This window comes from Gadus morhua, chromosome 10 (assembly GCF_902167405.1).
Source record: "Gadus morhua chromosome 10, gadMor3.0, whole genome shotgun sequence".
NCBI classification, from domain to species: Eukaryota; Metazoa; Chordata; class Actinopteri; order Gadiformes; family Gadidae; genus Gadus; species Gadus morhua.
In genome coordinates this window covers 25,118,444-25,141,399 of record NC_044057.1, presented here as the reverse complement: position 1 = coordinate 25,141,399, position 22,956 = coordinate 25,118,444, and the positions used below count along the sequence as shown (strand labels likewise).

Genomic DNA, 22,956 nt, shown 5'->3' with positions numbered 1-22,956 from the left:
AATTTCGCCACCGTACTAGCTTTCTGGTCGCGGGCTGGGTAAGCCTGTGTGAACTTTGAGAATACATCTGTTACTACAAGGACGTTTTCTCGGCCATCCGTAGACTTCTCTAGTGTTGTAAAATCAATGGCAACAACATCAAGGGGGCAAGAAGCCATCAGATTCCCTGGAAAAGTCTGAACCCTTGGGCGGACCGCTTTTGCCACCACACAGCGGCCACACTCCTGGCAGTGTTTTTCAATTTCATGAGTCATGCCTGGCCAAAAGCATCTCTCTCGGATGAGTTGAGTGGTTCGTTCTATGCCCTGATGCCCGTGATCGTCATGGAGGCTTATCAAGACCTCACGCTTTAAACACTGTGGCAGAAGGAGCTGGAGTGTCTCTCTACTCTCCCCTGGCAGCCGGATGCTTCGGTACAAAACCCCCTCCTGACACTGAATTCTCGGCCATTCCTTAAGAAGCCTTTGCGTCCCTGGTGGCAGGAGTATCCGTTCGGCTTTGGTGGGCAATATTCCTCGCTTCCACAGGAGACTAAAAGGTCCAATAACTGCATCCATAGACTGCAGAGACTGTAGATCAACCTTTTGCCGTAGTGGGAGGGCACTAGTCTGTTGGCACAGGACTTCGGTTGGAGGCTCAATGGAGCCCAGAGGCAGAAGGGGGATGGCTAGGCCTGGGGCAACCGCAGCAATAGGGACTGGGTCCGGGAGCCTAGAAAGTGCATCCACATTTCTATTTGCAGTGCCAGGTCGGTATCGGATGTCAAAGTCGAACATCGCCAGCTCTGACGCCCAACGGTGTTCTGTCGCCCCCAACTTGGCTGTTTGTAAATAACTTAGTGGATTATTGTCTGTGAAGACAACAAATTTCACACCCAGCAGGTACTCTCTAAACTTACTGGTTACGGCCCATTTTAGGCCCAACAGCTCCAGTTTCCGAGAACTGTAGTTGGACATTTTCCTCTGTAGGGCGGAGGCCTCTGCTGGCAAAGGCGATGGGTTTCCTTTGCCCATCTTGATCTTGGGCGAGAACGGCCCCGAGTCCTGCATGACTAGCATCAATTTCTAGAATGAATGGTTTTGTGAAGTCAGCATAAGCTAGGACTGGTGCACTGATCAGCTGGTCTTTAAGGGTCTGGAAACTCTGCTGGCATTCCTGGGTCCACAGACTTCCTAGAGTGTTCACCCGGGCTCTGGCCTTGCTCTGACTTGCCTCTACCGTAGCAGCTAAACGATGCAATGGCGCGGCGACCTTTGCAAAGCCCTCCACAAACCTACGATAATAGGACGCAAATCCTAAAAAGGACCTCAATTCCTTCGTAGTCGTCGGCTGCTTCCATTCCGCTACGGCTTTAATTTTATCTGGATCAGTCGCTACCCCTGACGCAGAAACTACATGCCCCAGATACTTCACTTCCGTTTGAAAGAAATGACATTTGGACAGTTTTAGTTTGCGATGGTTATTTTGTACACGGGTTAGGACAAGTTCCAGGCGCTTCAGGTGTTCCTCAAAGGAAGAGGAAAAGATGATTATATCATCTAAGTACAAAAGTAGTGACTGAAAGCTTTGATCTCCGAAAATTCTCTCCATCAACCTCTGGAAAGTGCTTGGTGAATTGCAAAGACCGAATGGCATGCGATTGAATTCAAACAGGCCAAATGGTGTACAAAATGCAGTCTTAGCCTTGTCAGCCTCTGCTACTGGCACCTGATTGTAGCCACTTGCAAGATCCAGAGTCGAAAACCACTTCGCTCCAAAGACTCTTCTATTCTAGGTAATGGGTATGCGTCCTTCTTTGTCTTACCATTCAGAAGTCGGTAGTCAACGCAGAGTCTCATGTCACCCCCTTTCTTTTGTACAATGACTATAGTTGATGAGTAGGGGCTAGAACTAGGCTGGACAATCCCAGCCTCCAACAGCTGTTGGATATGGGCCTTTACTTGCTCATACTGGGACGGGGGCAGGCGGCGGTATCTCTGTCGGATGGGGGTGTCATCGGTGAGAGGGATTTGATGCTCGACTAGAGTGGTACACCCCACATCTCCTTCCCCTCGACTGAAGACCCCATTATGTTGGTGGATGTGCCTTCGCTTGCTTCTCTTGCTCTGCCGATAACATGGGCCATGACAGATTGGAGAGGTCTATTGAGGGAGTGGCCTGTACCTCTGCCGACTGAACTATGGCAACCTGTCCCCCACTGCCCCCCTCCACAATATCCACAGCACACACTGCAGACATCACTTGTACGATGTGAAGCTCACCCAAAGTAGTGTGTGGTTGAAGCCACACCTCTTGTGAACTTACATTGGTCACGGGTACTTCTACCACCCCCTTAGTCACTGACAATAACGCTTTAGATATTAATAAACCCACGGGCCACTGGGTGTCGTCTAACGGGGGCTCTAATAACACAGAATGAAGGGACAGCTTGGCAGCACTGGGGCAAACTAGGGGAATGAGCTTAAGAGATCCCGGGGGAATACGTACTGCACCCCCCTGCACTCTAGCCTTACCTAAGTACCCTTTACTACAAAGGTGTTCGATAGATTGGCATGTGGTAAAGACCTGCTGCCAAGCCTTACCGTCTTTATCCCTTGACGGTTTGGAAAGGGTGAGGTGGAGATCTGCAAACAATTCTTTGTAACAACTTTGGATTATATTCATCCCTATGAGTCCTGGTACTGCCTGTTTTTGTTGTCGGGTGAAAGGGTCAACTGGATCACGTACTACTAGAATACCCATACTAGGAAATAACTAATTCACCCCGTCACATATATATATTTATATTTCTTTATAAATATGTGTAAATATCATTGTCGACTGTGCCATTCTTTTCTTTGTCACAGAGCTCGTCTCTATAATACTGGTTCCCATCACATGACCGGTCACCGTTGTCTATCTAGTGGCGCCCCAAGAGAGGGCAAGGGGGGCCGCAGTAATACCATCTGTCCCCCATCGATGAACTCCTTCAAATGAAATATAACAAACCACAGTCCATCAGTATGTGATTCCCTTAGCTCTCATGTTGACATAGCTTTCAGCCAGCCGATAAACTACAAAAGCACAATAGAATCCCTGATATTAGTTATGGATTTTGGTTTAGGTGGGCAACCCAACGCTATTCGGTGTCTGTCCACCCCTATTAAACCTTTCTGGGGAGGAGTTGAATAACCTCTGACTAACTTCTTCTTTCCTTCGTCCCAGACCGCACCCCGTTCATCGCTCGTTCTCTGACGGTGGTGCTGCTGCTGCTCCTAGCAGCATTGGGAGTCTACTGGGCACGAAAGAAGAAGAAAACCTCCAGACCTCGAGGTACCAAGCGTCTCTTTGGGTCAACTGTTCAACACAAGCTTTACCTCCCGTGCTGTTTTCTCATTTTCTAATGTTCTGTTTGTTCAGACATCGCGCTGACCTCCATGGCATTAGATGATGATGTGCTGTACGTTAACGTCTCCGGGGCGACCGGGAGGGCAGGGGGGGAGTGAGGGGGAGTACGGGGCGGTCAGGGTGGCTCCAGGCCCCAGGCGGACGCTGGAGACCAATGTGGACGAGTGTGTGTACGCTCAGCCCCGGAGGACGAGGCCCTGAGAGCTGTCAACACCCAGAAGGACGCGTAGACAGACCTTTAGCCAGAGGGCCAGCAACCCGTTGACCTTTGACCTGCCAGGGACACGTCTCTCTCTGAATCTGGAAGGCCACTTCGTTGAACTTCTGCTTTGAAAATGTTAGTTAATTTGGCCGTTGTTATGTTTACATGTATGTTCATGAAGCCGTTCACATGTAGTTTTTAACCGTGCAGTTCCCGTCACTCATCAATTCTCCGCTATTATTTTTATTATAAATAGTATTTATTGTTTCCTCTGTTGTTGTCCATGGTGGCTTCCTGTGTCATGGATAGAAACTGAAACAATCAAATACTTGTGATAGCTTGTTCGCTGGATGCCCTATTCTGCATGCGTGATTCTTAACATATCATAACTGCTATGTATTTTATACTATTCTGCATGTGTAACTCTATTTCATTATTAATAGTATTTTCCACTATTCTGCATGTGAAACTTGCTTGGATGCATGTCTGTATTCATTTGTTTTTTTTAAGGAATTGTATTTTATATTTTTTGGTTTTACAAACATTCTTAAGGTTCCAGCCATGTGGATTTATGCACATACACACAACAAACACACATATTCACAAACACAATTTAATTGCAGTCTTTATAATTGTACCCTTGTTTTACTGTTTAAAATTCCAGTTTACATCGTACCATACCGACAAAAAAAAAAATAGATTTTAGGTTTGAGTCTTCATGTTCAAGAATTTATATTAATATTTTTAGAAAATGCTGTAGCGTAATTATTAATCTATTGCTATACAAATGGTGACCAAGATACGTTTACAATACAACACTGGCCCATAGAGGCTAAACTCCGCCACTGCATTTTTGGTCAACATCTAAATATACAGTGAAGATAATGTATTAAACATCTGATACGTTGTATCCAAACTTAATATATTTAAATATTTGCAGGTAAAATATATATTGATGAAAGTATAAATATATTTTTAGAAAAATAGCACTGGCGACTGGTAGGCTTACATTTTCTCAACTCGATTTATTCTAGTCCAGATTAATTTTCCAAGTAAAAGGAAAAAGCTTGAAACATAAGAACTGATAATTATTGCTTTTAAGTAGGGAAAAATATAAAACCTCACATTAATAATGGTTATGATGTACAAACTGTTAAAGAAAGGAGACACATTTGTGGATATTGGATAATGTACCTTCTTGACCTAAAAGAGAATAAAAACATTATCATTATTTGTGACGCAAATGGTTCAAATGCTGACGCCTCTGCAGATTGAGTATTGGGCATTTCATGGGGACCAATGAGATTAGGCAAAAACGTGAGTGGTTTTTGCTTCTCTGCCGTCTCTAACTTCCCAATCTAACTTCCCACCAGGAAAGAATATACGGATTGCTTCACATTGACAGTACAACAGAGATATCAAGGTTTAACCTTCAGTTCAGTCATTTAGCAAACACTGTCCTCTAAAGTGACTGAGTCAGATTATTTTTCCCGATAACTAGGGAGGTAGGGCTTCTTGCAGTGGTGTTTGGACCCTGAACCTTTGGGCTGGGACCAACACCCTGCCCTCCTCACTGTCTTACCAAAGCTTTTATAACGGTAGACTTCAATTTAGCTTTTGTTCCAAACCATTTATCTCATTACTGAGAAAAAATTTAAATGACAAGAAAACATTTCACAAACTTACTTTAATATGAATTCATAATTGATTCCCTAATTTCTTCCTATTAATAATTGTTGATTTTAGGGATTATGAGATTATTATGGGATCTTTGAAGATGCCCAGTAACCCAGTACTGTTTAACGTTCTCACCCCAATAAGGTATTGGCCCTTTTAGTTCAGTTGTTAGTGAGTATAAAGTTTGCCCAGCGGTTGCACAACTTCCACTTTTGCGATGACATATGGGTCTCATATAGGCTGGGTTGTGTGTTCCTGTGAACAGACTCAAGTCCTGGACTCCACTGAGACCACACTGAGGTCGAGATGCTCAACATGGGGGCTGTGCTGCTGTTACTAATTGGTGTGACGCCGCGGCTTCGACTCCTACTTCGGCTCACTGTCGGGCAGCGTCAACTACTACACCTACAACTCGTGCGACGGGCCGGGCCTGTGCGGCTACGACCTCCACGAGGGCGGGACGGTGGCTTGGGACCAGGGCGGCAAGTATCCACCCACCCTTACACCCAGAGGGTCCGCCGGATCCTGGCCGCGCACGCCCCGCTGGGCCCCCCCCCCCTCATCTACCTGTCCTTCCAGGAGCTGCACACGCCCCTGCAGTGCCCCCGCCGCTACGTCTACCCGTACCGGGACATGGGCAACGTGCTGCGCCGCAGGTACGCCGGCATGGTGTCGGCGGTGGACGAGGCGTTGCGCAGCGTCACCTACGCCCTCCGCAGGTACGGCTTCTACCAGAACAGCGTGGGGGTCTTCTCCACGGACAACGGGGGCCAGCCGCTGTCGGGGGGGCAGCAACGGACCGCTGAGGGGCCGCAAGGGCACCTATACTGGGAGGGCGGGGTCCGGGTGCGGGGCTTCTTCCATATCCCCCTGCTGCGGCGCAGGAGGAGGGTGAGCGCGGCCCTGGGGCCCGTCAGCGACTGGTACCCCACGCTGCTGCGGCTGGCCGGGGGCAACGCTCGGCCGCCGGACGGCCGGACGGCTTCGACGTGCGGCCGGCCGTCAGCGAGGGCCGGGAGGCGCCGCTCCGGGAGCTGCTGCACGACATTGACCCGCTGTCCAGCCCCGCGCGGGGGGGGGGCTCCCTGCGGGGGGGGGCTTCGGCATCTGGGACACGGCTGTCCAGGCGTCCATCCGCCCCGGGGACTGGAAGCTGCTCCCCGGGGACCCCGGCTACGGGGACCGGAGCCCGCCGCCCGTGCTCCCCCGGCGGCTGGTGGGGGCCGGAGCGCCACTCGCAGCGCTTCGACCGGGCGGAGCGGCAGCCCGACGTGGTCAAGCTGCTGCTGGCCCGGCTGGCCAACCGACGGCCAACGGCCTTCATCAGACCACTTCGTTGCCTTCGTTCTGCGCTTGCGCGAGATGCAATAAGTCTCCTTAACATCGGGTGGCGCTAGTCTCGTGGGGCTAGTCCGACCCTCCCACACAGCGCGGTTCCAGAAGCTTCATTGCGAAAGGCAAACGTGAAGTTCTGGATGCAACATTACGTTGTGTAGGCCTACGTTACGTTGTTGAATGTTTGCTACGTTGTGTATGTTGTGTTTGTAGCCTACGTTTTGTTGTGTACGTTAAATTAGCAGTGATGTTTTTTTTCAGTGAAACTTGTTTAGATTGCGTTTGAAAAATGTAACAATGCTGATTTGTGTGTTTCCTTCCAATTAGTCATGTTGAATTATTGATACCTATTTTTCTTTTTGGTATATTTTATTTATTTATGTTTGTATAATATATTAGTTTTATTTTCTCTATTATTTATCATAATTTGCTTTGCTATTGATGACAATCACAAAAATAAAAAGGGTAAATAATCGAGCGATAAAATACATTTACAAACCTATGTACGTACGCACAATGTGTTTGACTTTAACCACACTCAACCATGGTCTACTGGCGCACTCTAGTGGCCATGGCGGAATAGTGCACTGCATGATTATATCACTGTATATTGTTACTGCCATGCGAGCCGCAAATGGAGGCTTGGCGCGATGACTAACATCGAAATACAGTAATAACAAAAAGACTATACAAGTATTAAAAACATGGATGGCCCTGTCCCTGCGTATAAGGTAATTAAATGCTGCTCCCGATTAAGGTCTACATAATCAGGCAATACTGCCCCCAGAGGCTAAACACAGTAACTGCATCTGGAGTAAAGCATGTGGCGCAGTACTGGTTCATGCCCTACGCAGATATCAAGTAAAGTAATGCTTCGTTTTACAGGTCCCAAGAATTCATGGTCAGTAGCTGAAAATTTGTTTTATTTAAATGTTTTAATTACAACCAAAAAATTATATGATTATTTGCCAAGAAGCAGTTGATAAATAGCTGGTTATCTTATTTCATAAAAAGGCTCACATGCTAAATAAACAGCAAAGTTAAGCATGCAGAATAGTATGATATACATAATAGGTATAATAATAGAATAGTTAAACATGCAGAATAGTATAATATAAATACTTGGTATAATGATGCAAAAGTTAAATGTGCATAATAGTATAACAGGCTATTTCTAATAGCGAGCGACAAGTATGGACAACAACAACAACAGTGGAAAAAGTTAATTTATAAAAATAAATGATCTTGCCATTATCAGATTCAGAGAGAGAAGTGTCCCTGGCAGGTCAAAGGTCAACGGGCTGCTGGCCCTCTGGCTAAAGCGCTGTCTACGGGTCCTTCTGGGTGTTCACAGCTCTCAGGGCCTCGTCCTCCGGGGCTGAGCGTACACACACTCGTCCACATTGGTCTCCAGCGTCCGCCTGGGGCCTGTAGCCACCCTGACCGCCCCGTACTCCCCCTCACTCTCCCCCTGCCCTCCCGGTCGCCCCGGAGACGTTAACGTACAGCACATCATCATCTACTGCCATGGAGGACAGCGCGATGTCTGAACAAACAGAACATTAGAAAATGAGAAAACAGCACGGGAGGTAAAGCTTGTGTTGAACAGTTGACCCACAGAGACACTTGGTACCTCGAGGTCTGGAGGTTTTCTTCTTCTTTAGTGCCCAGTAGACTCCCAATGCTGCTAGGAGCAGCAGCACCACCGTCAGAGAACGAGCGATGAACGGGATGCGGGATTCTGCGATGAAGGAAATGATGGCACAGAGGACAAACATTTATGAATATATATTAATATCATGTATTCAAATTCAAATTCAAAAAAACTTTATTTATCCCCAGTGGGCAACTGAGGGCACATAGCAGCAGCATTACAAAGAATGCATTACAATGTATGCATATATAAATAGTCTGCTTTCCATCCCTAAGATATAAGATATAGTTCCTCACCTTCAATGGTTAAATAACATTTAGTATATGCTACTTGCTTCCCATCTGCATCATGTACTTCCATTGAGTATTCACCAGTGTCTTTCATGTTGACGCCCTTTATAGTAAATATTCCAGTACTGACAATAAATGAATATCTGCTGTCTGCTGTCTCACTGCGGTTGTGAAAAATCATAACATTGTTTTTCTTCAGTCTGTAGTAATCATCTTGTGAGGTCCTAGTTGGCAGCACGACCTCCACGGTTCCTCCCAGAGAGCCAAAGCACTGGGTCGTGATGTGTGGCTCTGTGGCGTCGCAGAAGGTCTTCACACCTGGAGGTTTACAGAGGACAATAAAACAATACAGGAGATATATCTCACTGAGATACACAGACCACCTCTCACTATTACTGTAAGAACTCTCTTATTACCATTACTATAAAGGGGTGGACATTTTGAATATAATGGGTGCCATTGCAGAGAGAAACATTATGCTCATATACTTTAAACAGATACGTTATTTCATTAAATTTTGCATTTGATTGACATAATATCCATATGATTGTCATGAAAATAAACCTACCCTACGCCCAATACTATCTATAATATGTGATCATTGTTTTGTGTTTTTCAATAACAAAGGTGAATTGACGTAGTGGGGAAATCACAAAGCAAAAGGCAGAATAATGATTAATGATATTCAACGATAAATGGACTCAATTTATCCAGAATTAACATACAATAACAAATAAATTGGTTTAACCCAACAAATGTTGAAAACTCAGGTTGAGTTCATAAGGCTAACATTATCTTTTCTGAGTCAACAATAATTTTGGGCAGGTGTGTTTGAGCACAGTAGGCCTTTATCAGTCTATACATTGGTATACTCCAGATGTCACCGACCGTCTTCACTGTGCCAAACATCCCACTGCTTCAGGTTTTCCTTTGTAGGCGCGTTGAGAGGAGGAGCGGGCAATCCGCTGTCAGTGCGTGTGCATGTATCAGTGATACACGCGTTGATCCAATAAGTGGTAGTGTACCCTCGCACCATTGGCATGTATGCGCGCTTGTCTCTGTGTACGTGTGCGTATGTGAACGAGAATGACAGGGAGAAAGAGTGCTTAAGCCATATATCTCACTTCAAAAGCCCTGGATCTTTTTTTAAGGTTTGAATTGTGATTGCCTTCTAGTGGAAAGGACATGCAACAGCATGGATAATCCCTGCTACAAAATCATTGGCCTATTGTTGGCTTAGCACAGTGGGCATACCACTTCTACAAAAAACAAAAAAGCAAACAAACAATCCATCTCTGGAATCCTACCTTGACTCTACTGAAAGGTAGTCTCAAATCTATACGTCTCAATTTTACCATTGTAAGTATCTGATGCTCACGAGAAATAATGCCATAAAGATCTCACCTTCAGTCACACCAATTAGTAACAGCAGCACAGCCCCCATGTTGAGCATCTTGACCTCAGTGTGGTCTCAGTGGAGTCCAGGACTTGAGTCTGTTCACAGGAACACACAACCCAGCCTATATGAGACAAACATGTCATCGCAAAAGTGGAAGTTGTGCGTCTGCTGAGCAAACTTTATACTCACCACAACAGAACTAAAAGGGCCAATACCTTATAAGGATGAAGACAGTAAACAGTACTGTGATACAGTACATCTTCTAAGATTCAATAATTATTAGTGGAAAGAAATGAGGAAAGAAATTGTGAATTCATGTTAAAACATCCAATAATTCTCCTATTACTCCCTGGACTGCAGCAGCTGATGGTGATGATAATGATTGTCAATCACTTTCACCAACTGCATTCTACCTGCCCGCCTGCACTGTCCCTCCTCAGCCCATAGGGGGAGCTAAGCTTCTCCTGGACCTCCACAATATATTCTTATGTATTCATGAATATGTGGATTATCATTGATCACTGTGCCATACTTTTCTTTGTCACAGGGCTCGTCCCTATAATCGCTGGTTCGCTGTCAGCGATGGCTCCTGATAGTAGCATTGGGAGCCTACTGCGCATAAAAACACAAAACCTCAAAAGATACGAATACCCTTTGCTGCGTCCTTAACGATGTACACTGTACATTGTACAGTATAATGTACAGTATAATGTCGCACCAATGTTACGGTCGAACACTGGAATGGAATGTAGCGCAGACCAGAGTCTAGGAGGACATTCTGAAGGCGGTACTTCGATAATAACTATTATTATTAGTAACTATTCTTGGATGGCGTTCTGTTCTCTCATTTCCTCATTTGCTCTTCCTCTCCATTCGTCCCGCCCTCCTCTCCACAGACACCACAGAAGTGGAAGATGTAACCTACGCAGACGTCTCTGTGCTCCAGCGTCAGGGGCAGCGGAGAGAGCAGGGGGAGGGGGAGGTGGAGTACGGGGCGGTCAGGGGGGCTCCAGGCCCCAGGCGGACGCTGGAGACCAATGTGGACGAGTGTGTGTACGCTCAGCCCCGGAGCACGAGGCCCTGAGAGCTGTCAACACCCAGAAGGACGCGTAGACATTTTCAACCTCGTGCTTTCTCCAATTAATTTAAAATAAAAGAGTCAATCTCATGGAATATAGACCTTTGTGACCTAAAAGAGAACAGAAACATTCAAGTTATTTGTAACTTAAACAGTTGACACCTCTGCAGATAGAGTCAAGGCCGTTTCATGGGGACCAATGAGATGAGGCAAACACTGGAGCTGTGTCTGCTTCTCTGCCGTCTCTAACTTCCCCCTTATGGCTCAGATTGACCTGATAACACGGAACCTAACTACTATACTTATAGGCAAGGGTCAACCAGCAAAGAATGAAACGGATTGCAGCACATTGGCAGTGAAAACATGACGGAGATACCAGGTTTATTTTCTGTTTTTTACATTAGCGTCCTCATTGAGCAGATGCTTTTATCTACCGTGATGTAAATTATCATTCATTAGTAGGGTGGTAAGGCGTCTTGCAGTGGAATTTGAACCCTGAACCATTGGGCTGGGAGTCCCAACACCATGACCTCCGCACTGCCCAAGGATGTGTTGAACCCTCCCCTGTCAGACTGCCCTCCTGTTGATGAACCCTCTCCTGTCAGACTCCCCTTGTCCCGTTCCCCAACTTATTTGTTGCCCTCAGTAAATTCCCTAATTATTGACCCTCTGTGTCAGTGTCTCTCTTTGTCAAGCATTTGGGTCCACTCTCTCTACTTCCCCATTACAAATGTCTTTGTATTAATAATTATTGCATCTTAGAAGATGCCCAGTAATACAGTACTGTTTAACAGAACTGTGTTTCCTAGTAAGGTATTGGCCCTTTTAGTTCAGTTGTGGTGAGTATAAAGTTTGCTCAGCGGGTGCACCACTTCCACTTTTGCGATGACATGTGTGTCTCATATAGGCTGGGTTGTGTGTTCCTGTGAACAGACTCAAGTCCTGGACTCCACTGAGACCACGCTGAGGGCGAGATGCTCATCATGGGGGCTGTGCTGCTGTTACTAATTGGTGTGGCTGATGGTGAGATCTTTATGGCATTATTACTGTTTTAAATCTTTAATGTTTTTAAGTCATTTTTGTCAGCTATGGTGATCTAGTTATGGTTTAGACATAAGTAGTTGTTTTTCAATATTTGCTGGGTTCAAACAATCATTTTGGTCATACCTTTATTTAGAGTAAATTGGGTTCATTTACTTTCGAATATTAGATATATTGTTAGGGAGGCTACTAACCCACAACGTGAGGTTTTTTTCATTTTTATGAAATCAGATGTATGTGAGGACAATTAAATCAACTAAAAAGTAATAAAATAATCTATGTTTCAGCCTCTACATTTAGTAGTACAATGTCTGCTCTCTGCGGTCGTTACTATTTCATTCAAATTTCCATCCCTCTTTAGTAAAAGTAATAAGAGGGTTATTAAACAGTCAGAGGTGGTCTCCTTATCTCAGTGAGATATATCTCCTGTATTGTTTTACTCTCTTTTCTGTAAACCTCCAGGTGTGGAGACCTTCTGCAACGCCACACAGCCACACATCACGACCCAGTGCTTTGGCTCTCTGGGAGGAACCGTGGAGGTCCAGCTGCCTAAGACACAAGACCATCGCTACGTACTGAAGAAAAACAATGTCCCGATCTTATCAGACCGCAGACAGACAACAAACATTCGATATTCTTTTAATGTCAGTACTGGAATGTTTGCTATAAAGGAATTCAACAGGACAGACAAAGGTACATACTCGATGGAAGTTCATGATCAGAATGGAAAGGAAATATCATTCAACCAATTTCGCTTATCCATTGAAGGTGAGTTAATATATACATTCCATCAATCGTAACCGATCAATAGTAAGGGCGTTAAACCACGGCCGGAGTGGGACCCTTTATTAGCCCTGGGGTTTCAGGCCCGGCGGGGGGGGGGGGGGGGGGGGGGGGGGGGGGGGGCGGCGCTGCTCATCGCGTGACCTAAATACAACGGCCAGAGCACGGCACTAGGCGGGGTTTCTGTTTTCAATAGATGTATTGCACTTATTGTTTTTATGTGAAAAAGTAGATTTGAGTCTTTTACAAGTCATCACAGTGACCAATTTACACTAAAACAAATGGTAGTGGAATTGTTAACAGATTGCTATAGAAATAGCTGTTGAAAGGCCATATTTGGAAATGAAATACTGCCCATAGTGGCTAAACTCAGTTTGTTTCAAAATGTTTACTAGATATCCAGTGAAAGTGATGGATTGAACAAATAATATGCAATATTTCCATTGTACATTTTCCCTCTCATAGTAATAGTTATAAGAGAGTTAGTAGTGGAGTAAATAGTGTAGTCTGTGAATCTGAGTGAGATATATCTCCTGTATTGTTTTACTCTCTCGTCTGTAAACCTCCAGGTGTGAAGACCTTCTGCAACGCCACACAGCCACACATCACGACCCAGTGCTTTGGCTCTCTGGGAGGAACCGTGGAGGTCCAGCTGCCTACTCACTCCCCACATGAGCATTCCTACACACTGAAGAAGAACAAGGTCCCGATAGTTGAGGGCGAAATCAAGATAACAGACCCCCGATATTCATTAAATGTCAGTACTGGCGTCTTTACCATAGAGGACCTCAAGAAGACAGACTATGATGCATATTCACTGGCAGCACATAATGGTGTTGAAATAGCAACTAAACTTTTATCCATTCAGGGTGAGTAACTATATCAATATTACACATTTGCTACGTGGTGGTCTAATAATTGTTAACAGGATTACAGATCAGAGGGAAACTGCAGATTAAACATAGAGGATTAATTAGATTTAGTGTACTTTAATTAACATGAAAACCATGGTGAATTTATGTCAATCAGATCTAACAATATAAGAAAAAATTATGTGTCAACATTCATCATTTAGTTGTACTATGTCGCCTCTCTGCAATGGCACATGTTTTATTCATTATAAAAGTGAGAGTAGATCTTATTCTCCTCTGTAAACCTCCAGGTGTGAAGACCTTCTGCAACGCCACACAGCCACACATCACGACCCAGTGCTTTGGCTCTCTGGGAGGAACCGTGAAGGTCCAGCTGCCTGCTAAGACCTCACAAGATGATATCTACAAACTGAAGAAAGACAATGTTGTGGTTTTGTCCAAGAGCAGTGAGACAACAAACTTTCGATATTCATTTAATATCAGTACTGGAATATTTGCTATAAAGGACATCGACTGGTCAGACAACGGTACATACTCTATGGAACTACACGATGCAGCTGGAGGGGAAGTAGCAAATACAAAATGTAATTTAACCATTCAAGGTAAGGAACTATATCTTATTTCAGTAGCAGTAGTTAATTATTGGTAACCAGGGTTACAGATAAGAGGAAAAAAGGTTTTTAGCTGCTGTTTCCCTCTCATCATCATTAAGGATTCATTAAGGTCATTAAGGATCATTTTGACATTAACCTCTGACTTCATAGCTCTTATAGAGATTTGTTGTAGCAAAAAGTGAGAGTAGATCTGTGAATCTCAGTGAGATATATCTCCTGTATTGTTTCACTCTCTCCTCTGTAAACCTCCAGGTGTGGAGACCTTCTGCAACGCCACACAGCCACACATCACGACCCAGTGCTTTGGCTCTCTGGGAGGAACCGTGGAGGTCCTGCTGCCTAAGACCTCACAAGACCATCGCTACTTACTGAAGAAAAACAATGTCCCGATTGTAAAGTACAAAAGTCAGACAAAAAACGTTGATTATTCGTTTAACGTCAGCACAGGAATATTTACCATAAACGACGTCAACAGGACAGAGGATGGTACATATTCAATTGAAGCACAAAATAGAAATGGAATTAATTTATCAAACATACAATTTCATATATCCATTGAAGGTGAGTAGCTTTATCAATATACAGTAACATTTGTTGCTTCATCGAATGATTGGTAAACAAGATTACAGATGCGAAGCGTTTAACATCAGTTATTAAGGATAATTTACACATTAACCTCTTACTTCATAGCTCTTATAGAAACACTGTTGGCTCTCAAGCTCCATGTTAACATGATTTGTAACGGCACATGCCATAATGTACTTTGTGAATGTTTTGAAGGGCTTTTCTAGGTACTCTTTAAACAGTCCTTCGGCCCATGTATTATTATTGCTATCAACATTTGATATAAAGAGGGGGCTCTTGCTACTGCCCAAATTGTGTATGTTGGCATAAAATATGTCAAGTACAATGAACACTAGTTAGTCTGGGAGTAGGAGCAGGAGGGTTAAAGAGGTGGATACTTCTAATTATAATTGTATGAAGTTAAGTTTCTATGAGTGAATAACAGAAGGTTTCTGTTCAGTCAAACTGTGGGACTCACCTCCTCAGTCGGTTTCCCTTAGCCCCGGTCACCTCTCCCCTCCTGTACTGGGAGTGTCTGTCCCGGGGACAGCAGAGGGTGTCCTGCTCTGCCGGGGGGGACGGACTCCACTACAGCTGGAGTCTAGACGGACTCCCGCTGAACGACACGCGTCTCCTCTCCGGACCCAGTAGCGCTAGTGACGTCACTCTGGAGCCGGGGCGGTCGGGACTGCTCACCTGCTCGGTCCGCAACAACGTGAGCCACGCCGCGGCTAACATCACCTTGTCTGTGTGTGACGGTGAGTGACAAACATATGTAAACTGCACATTTAATGGAACACGTATATCACAGTGGGTGTACAGAGACAGACCTTATGCCCTGAGACAGCACTGTGGGACAAGACTCTGTCATTACAACGGTAAAGGAGATTAAATGAACACAAACCATCCTGTAAATCAGATGTGAAAATGGCTGCTAACTATAAATATATGAAATAATACTCATTATGCATGTAGATATCTGCAAATGGATATAAAGATACTTTATATATACATGGCTGATAAATAATTAAAGGGAAATATTGTAGCCTTATGTTTATAAAATGTGAAGACAGTGAGGTAAGTCTACACTGCATGTATGTATGTATGTATGTATGTATGTATGTATGTATGTATGTATGTATGTATGTATGTATGTATGTATGTATGTATGTATGCAGGGCTGTAGTGGTCAAATTAGAGGTGGGTAAACTATGAATTTTTTGATCAGACCGACCTCGACACAACGCAACGCAACGCAAAGTGTTGCGACTCTGTAAGGCTAGCCTGGCTATATTCCATTATGTTATCAATTAAAGTCATATTAAATCAATCAATGACAGTCAATGAATGTGTTTGTAGTTTTTTCAAGTTATTAAAATTTCAACAGTAAAGAAAAGTATGTGTAGATTAAGAACTATCTATCTATGGCATGTGTGTATGTGTGTGTATTAGTATGCATGCTTTTCACAGTAGTACCCAGAGGGCCTCCTTGTCTTCAACGTCAGGTCCTGCCTTGCAGGGGCGTGTTCTGGAGTTCATGGCTCCCCTGTGCTTCACCAGCCAGGACTTCACACACGTGTTGGATTGAACTTTGTGGTGGCTGAGTGGTGGGCCATTCAGTTGAATAAACATCAAGGACGACACTGTGACCAAGTGCAGACTGCATCTCAGGGGGCACACTCAGGGGCGCCGCTAGGGATTTTGGGCCCCATGAAAAGAATAGTATAATAATTTCTGTATTATAATTTCATCATCATTAAGGGCCTCTCTGGGCCCCCCTCCATCATGGGCCCCTAGAATCCGTCTTCTTTACCCCCCCTTTTCGGCGCCCCTGGGCACACTATGATGTTCATTAAGCTGAACCCCCTCTCACGCTCAGCAGTGCTAACTGGAATGAGATGGTCGATATTCAGGAGTGGTGCAAGGTTTTCTGGAATGACGCTTGAGTTATCCTTAAAATCCCTATAGCCTTCAAGAATTTTTCTGTCATTAAGTCTGAACCTTTGGGCAAGTTGTTTCAACTTGGATTCCCCATACTGCTCCTCTAGGGAACAGGCCAGTTTGCTGGGAAAATAACTTTAAAGAAAATAAATAATAAAATAAAGATATTTATAATATATAAAATACAAATATTTATAAATATTTTTATTTTTATTGGTTTAACCGCCAAACGCCCGAATTTAATTAAAATATATTTTTTTGTCGCGTCATCCGCCCGATCCACGGTTCAGCCGCGGAGTCCACGGCTGCAACCGCCAACCTCGCATCTCCAAATTGAGGCTTTAACATAGCGACCAAGCTATAGCGAAGTTGATACGCCGAAACCGGAGTTTAATATGGATAGTAAAACTCTGACTGACTTTCACTCATTTTGACGTGGGTAGTACACGGATAGCATGACTACGCATTGGCCAATCTGAATGCTCGTAGTCACTTAATAGTTCGTCAAGTAAAATTGATTTATAAATCACAAAAACAACTCATGTGAATTGATCATCTTCAGTCTTACTTTGTACTTGAGGCCTTTTTCGGGCATCTGTTGGAGTGGGAGCACTCGAAGGTCTCTTCAAAAATCGCCTGATATCCATGGCTAATTAATGACAGGTAGGCAGGCATGATAATCCACAACGCGCAGGGCCATGTGTTTACATACTTCCTGTTTACATATTTTCCTGGATCCTGATTGGTGTCGCTGCCGCAGCCGCAAGGCACTGATTGGAGGGTCACAGACCATAATAGCATAGGCCTACTGCGCAGATGAAAATGATTCAGATTACAGCGTTTATTTGTTCAACAATATGAAACCTTGTTTTAGGTGTCTTAAAATTATGCGGAATTTATTTCCGATTACTCCAACGGCAGATTACAAGGCACAGGGACCTTTGAGGTGCGTAAACGCTATTTCCTAAATTCCAGAGGTGCGTAAACGGCGTTTACGTGCGTTTACCCTCCACTACAGCCCTGTATGTATGTATGTATGTATGTATGTATGTATGTATGTATGTATGTATGTATGTATGTATGTATGTATGTATGTATGTATGTATGTATGTATGTATGTATGTATGTATGTATGTATGTATGTATGTATGTATGTATGTATGTATGTATGTATGTATGTATGTATGTATGTATGTATGTATGTATAAATGTTTGCCAGCGAGTGAAAAATATATTGAGAGCAATGAATGCAAGGTGCTTGGACACAGTCGTGGATTCATCACATGACCGATAACCATTGTCTCTCATAGGGTTCATATATGTAAACTGTACATCTAATGGAACACATATATCACAGTGGGTGCACAGAGACGACCATAACTTATGCTCTGAGGCAGTTGGACCAGGCTTCAAAATAATGGGTAAGCAGACTAACCCATTGGTATAAAAATCAAAACGCATGCATACATATATATATATAGAAATAAATAGCTGTAATCAATAATTAAATGGAATTCAATAACCACCATTATTGATGAGACATTAAGATAATGAAGAAAATGATGCTATACTCGGCCTACCCGTTTGTTTTTATGAATATATATATTCATATTTATTTATAATTATTGTTCATAACATGGTTCACTGTGCCATACTTTTCTTTGTCACAGAGCTCGTCCCTATAATAGCTGGTTCCCTGTCAGCGATGGCTCTGCTCCTGATAGTAGCATTGGGAGTCTACTGCGCAAAAAAACACAAAACCTCAAAAGGTACGAATCCCCTTTGCTGCGTCCTTAAGAATGTACAGTACAGTATGATGCACAGTATATCGTCGCACTAACGTTACGGTTGAATACTGGAACGTAACGTAACGGCGACCAGAGTTTAGGCGATATTCTGTAGGCGATACTTCAATACTAACAGTCATAATTTTTGTTTGACGTTTTGTTCTCTCATTTCCTCATTTGCTCTTCCTCTCCATTCGTGCCGCCCTCCTCTCCGCAGACACCACAGAAGCGGAAGATGTAACCTACGCAGACGTCTCTGTGCTCCAGCGCCAGGGGCAGCGGAGAGAGCAGGGGGAGGGGGAGGTGGAGTACGCAGCGGTCAGGGTGGCTCCAGGCCCCAGGCGGACGATGGAGACCAATGTGGACGAGTGTGTGTACGCTCAGCCCCGGAGGACGAGGCCCTGAGAGCTGTCAACACCCAGAAGGACGCGTAGACAGCGCTTTAGCCAGAGGGCCAGCAGCCTGTTGACCTTTGACCTGCCAGGGACACTTCTCTCTCTGCATCTGAAAGGCCACTTCGTTAAACTCCTGTTTTGAGAATGTTTGTATTTTTTATTTTATTATTAATATTATTTGCTTCTTCCTCTCTTGTTCTTGTCCATACTCCCTAAAATGTTGCTTAAAAACTGATACCAGCATATAATTATGGTAGCTTGAGTCCTGAAAGCACTGTTCTGCATACCATTATTATAACTAGTATTTACTTAATATTATTCTGCATGTGTAACTATTATATTATATAACTAGTATATATATTATACTATTCTGCATGTGCATTCTGCATCAACTATAATATTATTCTTTTGCAAAACTATGCAAATTGACGTATGTAAATACCTTACATCCCCCCCACACACAGACACTCATCTATTACATAGTTACATACTTTCTCCAATAAACATACAAAATTGAAAATAAAAGAGACTATCTCGTGGAATATAGACCTTTGTGACCTAAAAGAGAACAGAAACATTCAAGTTATTTGTAGCTTTAATAGTTGACACCTCTGCAGATACAGTCAAGGCCGTTTCATGGGGACCAACCGCTTCTCTGCCGTCTCTAACTTCCCCCTTATGGCTCAGATTGCCCTGATAACACAAACCCTAACAACTAGACTTATAGGCAAGGGTCATCCAGCAAAGAATGAATCACATTGCAGCACATTGGCAGTGAAAACATGACGGAGATACAGGTTTATTTTCTGTTTTTTACATTAGCGTACTCATTTAGCAGATGCTTTTATCTATAGTGATGTAAATTATCATTCATAAGTAGGAAGGCATCTTGCAGTGGAATTTGAACCCTGAACCATTTGGCTGGGAGTCCAACACCAAGACCTCCGCACTGCCAAAGGATGTGTCGAACCTTCGCCTGTCAGACTGCCCTCCTGTTGCTGAACCCTCTCCTGTCAGACTGCCCTCCTGTTGATGAACCCTCTCCTGTCAGACTGCCCTCCTGTTGATGAACCCTCTCCTGTCAGACTGCCCTCCTGTTGATGAACCCTCCCCTGTCAGACTGCCCTCCTGTTGATGAACCCTCCCCTGTCAGACTGCCCTCCTCCATGAAGCCCCTCACCCCGTTCCCCGCCTTTACTTATTTGTTGCCCTCAGTAAATTCCCTAATAATTGACCCTCTGTGTCAGTGTCTCTCTTTGTCAAGCATTTGGGTCCACTCTCTCTACTTCCCCGTTACAAATTTCTTTGTATTAATAATTATTGCATCTTAGAAGATGCCCAGCAACAAAGTAGTGTTTAACAGAACTGTGTTTCCTAGTAAGGTATTGGCCCTTTTATTGCAGTTGTGGTGAGTATAAAGTTTGCTCAGAGGTTGAACCACTTCCACTTTTGCGATGACATGTGGGTCTCATATAGGTTGGGTTGTGTGTTCCTGTGAACAGACTCAAGTCCTGGACTCCTCTGAGACAACACTGAGGTCGAGATGCTCAACATGGGGGCTGTGCTGCTGTTACTAATTGGTGTGGCTGAAGGTGAGATCTTTATGGCATTATTACTGTTTTAAATATTTAATGTATTTAAGTCATTTTTGTCAGCTATGGTGATCTAGTTATGGTTTAAACACAAGTAGTTGTTTTTCAATATTTGTTGGGTTCAAACAATCATTTTGGTCATACTTTTATTTCGAGTAAATTGAGAGTAAATTCATTTACTTTCGAATATTAGATATATTGTTAGGGTGGGTACTAACCCACAACGTGAGTTTTTTTTTTTCATTTTTATGAAATCATATGTATGTGAGGACAATTAAATCAGCTAAAAAGTAATAAAATAATCTATGTTTCCGGCTCTACATTTAGTAATAATAATAATAATTCATTGAATTTATTTAGCGCTTTTCTAGACACTCAAAGACGCCTACAGTGAAGGGGTAGTAGTACAATGTCTGCTCTCTGCGGTCGTTACTATTTCATTCAAATTTCCATCACTCTTTAGTAAAAGTAATAAGAGAGTAATTATACAGTGAGAGGTGGTCTCCTTATCTGAGTGAGATATATCTCCTGTATTGTTTTACCCTCTCCTCTGTAAACCTCAAGGTGTGAAGACCTTCTGCAACGCCACACAGCCACACATCACGACCCAGTGCATTGGCTCTCTGGGAGGAACCGTGGAGGTCCAGCTGCCTAAGACCTCACAAGATGATGTCTACAGACTGAAGAAAGACAATTACCGGATTTTATCAGACCGCAGTCTGACAACAAACATTCGATATTCTTTTAATGTCAATACTGGAATGTTTGCTATCAAGGAATTCAACAGGACAGACAAAGGTACATACTCGATGGAAGTTCATGATCAGAGTGGAATGAAAATATCATTCAACCAATTTCGCTTAACCATTGAAGGTGAGTTAATATATAAATTCCATCAATCGTAACCGATCAATAGTAAGGGCGTTGAACCAGGGCTGGAGTGGGGGGGGGGGGGGATACTGCCTATTGCGGCTAAACACAGTTTCTACAGTTTGTTTCAAAATGTTTACTAGATATCCAGTGAAAGTGATGTATTGAACATATAATATGCAATATTTCCATTTTGGCCATTTTTTCATAGTAATAGTTATGAGAGTTAGTGGAGTAAATAGTGTAGTCTGTGAATCTGAGTGAGATATATCTCCTGTATTGTTTTACTCTCTCTTCTGTAAACCTCCAGGTGTGAAGACCTTCTGCAACGCCACACAGCCACACATCCCGACCCAGTGCTTTGGCTCTCTGGGAGGAACCGTGGAGGTCCAGCTGCCTACTCACTCCCCACATGAGCATTCCTACACACTGAAGAAGAACAAGGTCCCGATAGTTGAGGGCGAAATCAAGATAAAAGACCCCCGATATTCATTCAATGTCAGTACTGGCGTCTTTACCATAGAGGACCTCAGGAAGACAGACTATGATGCATATTCACTTGCAGCACATAATGGAGTAGAAATAGCAACTAAACTTTTATCCATTCAGGGTGAGTAACTACATCAATATTGCACATTTGCTACGTGGTAGTCTAATAGTTGTTAACAGGATTACAGATCAGAGGGAAACTGCAGATTAAACACCATTCATAGAGGATTAATTCGATTTAGTGTACTCTAATTTACTATGAAAACCTTGGTGAATTTATGTTAATCAGATCTAACAATAGAAAAAGATTGTATGTGTCAACATTCAACATTAAGTTGTACAATGTCGCCTCTCTGCAATGGCACATGTTTTATTCATTATAAAAGTGAGAGTAGATCTTATTCTCGTCTGTAAACCTCCAGGTGTGAAGACCATTTGCAACGCCACACAGTCACACATCACGACCCAGTGCTTTGGCTCTCTGGGAGGAACCGTTGAGGTCCAGCTGCCTGCTAAGACCTCACAAGACCATCGCTACGTACTGAAGAAAAACAAAATTCACATAGCAGACAACACTCGCAATTCATTTAATAGCAACACCAAAATATTCATGATAATGGACATCAACGGGTTGGACGGGGGTACATACTCAATGGAAGTACGGAATATGACTGGAACTCGAGTAGCAAATACCAATTTTTACTTATCCATTCAAGGTGAGTGACAACATTACAGTAACATTTGATCGTGGTCTAACTGTTCATAAACAGGAATACAGATTAGAGGAAAACAGCAGGTTCGAAATCATTAAGGATTATTTGGACAGATTAAGTATATTTTAATTATATTAAAATCATACAGAAATTATTTAAATGAAATCAAACAATAATAAATAGGCCTATTGTATTTTTCAAAATTCCCACCGTTATTAGTAAAATGTTCTGCAATAGTTCATATGTTATTCAAAATGTCCATCCCTGTTATAG

General features: G+C 43.4%; 2 protein-coding genes across 2 annotated transcripts in view; one reads left to right on the top strand and one right to left on the bottom strand.

Moving 5' to 3' along the window:
* LOC115552101 (uncharacterized) overlaps positions 1 to 22,956 on the bottom strand; it is a 96,554-nt gene that overhangs the window by 42,353 nt on the left and 31,245 nt on the right. Inside the window, exon 3 of the mRNA XM_030367876.1 lies at positions 8,552 to 8,863. Coding sequence (XP_030223736.1) covers positions 8,552 to 8,863 — 312 coding nt within the window. The remainder of the gene's footprint in view (positions 1 to 8,551; positions 8,864 to 22,956) is intronic.
* LOC115552098 (uncharacterized) overlaps positions 1 to 22,956 on the top strand; it is a 120,511-nt gene that overhangs the window by 74,132 nt on the left and 23,423 nt on the right. The window contains exons 9-14 of the mRNA XM_030367869.1: positions 12,526 to 12,831; positions 13,416 to 13,715; positions 14,009 to 14,320; positions 21,176 to 21,484; positions 21,792 to 22,091; positions 22,393 to 22,686. Of these exons, the coding sequence (XP_030223729.1) occupies positions 12,526 to 12,831; positions 13,416 to 13,715; positions 14,009 to 14,320; positions 21,176 to 21,484; positions 21,792 to 22,091; positions 22,393 to 22,686 (1,821 nt within the window). The remainder of the gene's footprint in view (positions 1 to 12,525; positions 12,832 to 13,415; positions 13,716 to 14,008; positions 14,321 to 21,175; positions 21,485 to 21,791; positions 22,092 to 22,392; positions 22,687 to 22,956) is intronic.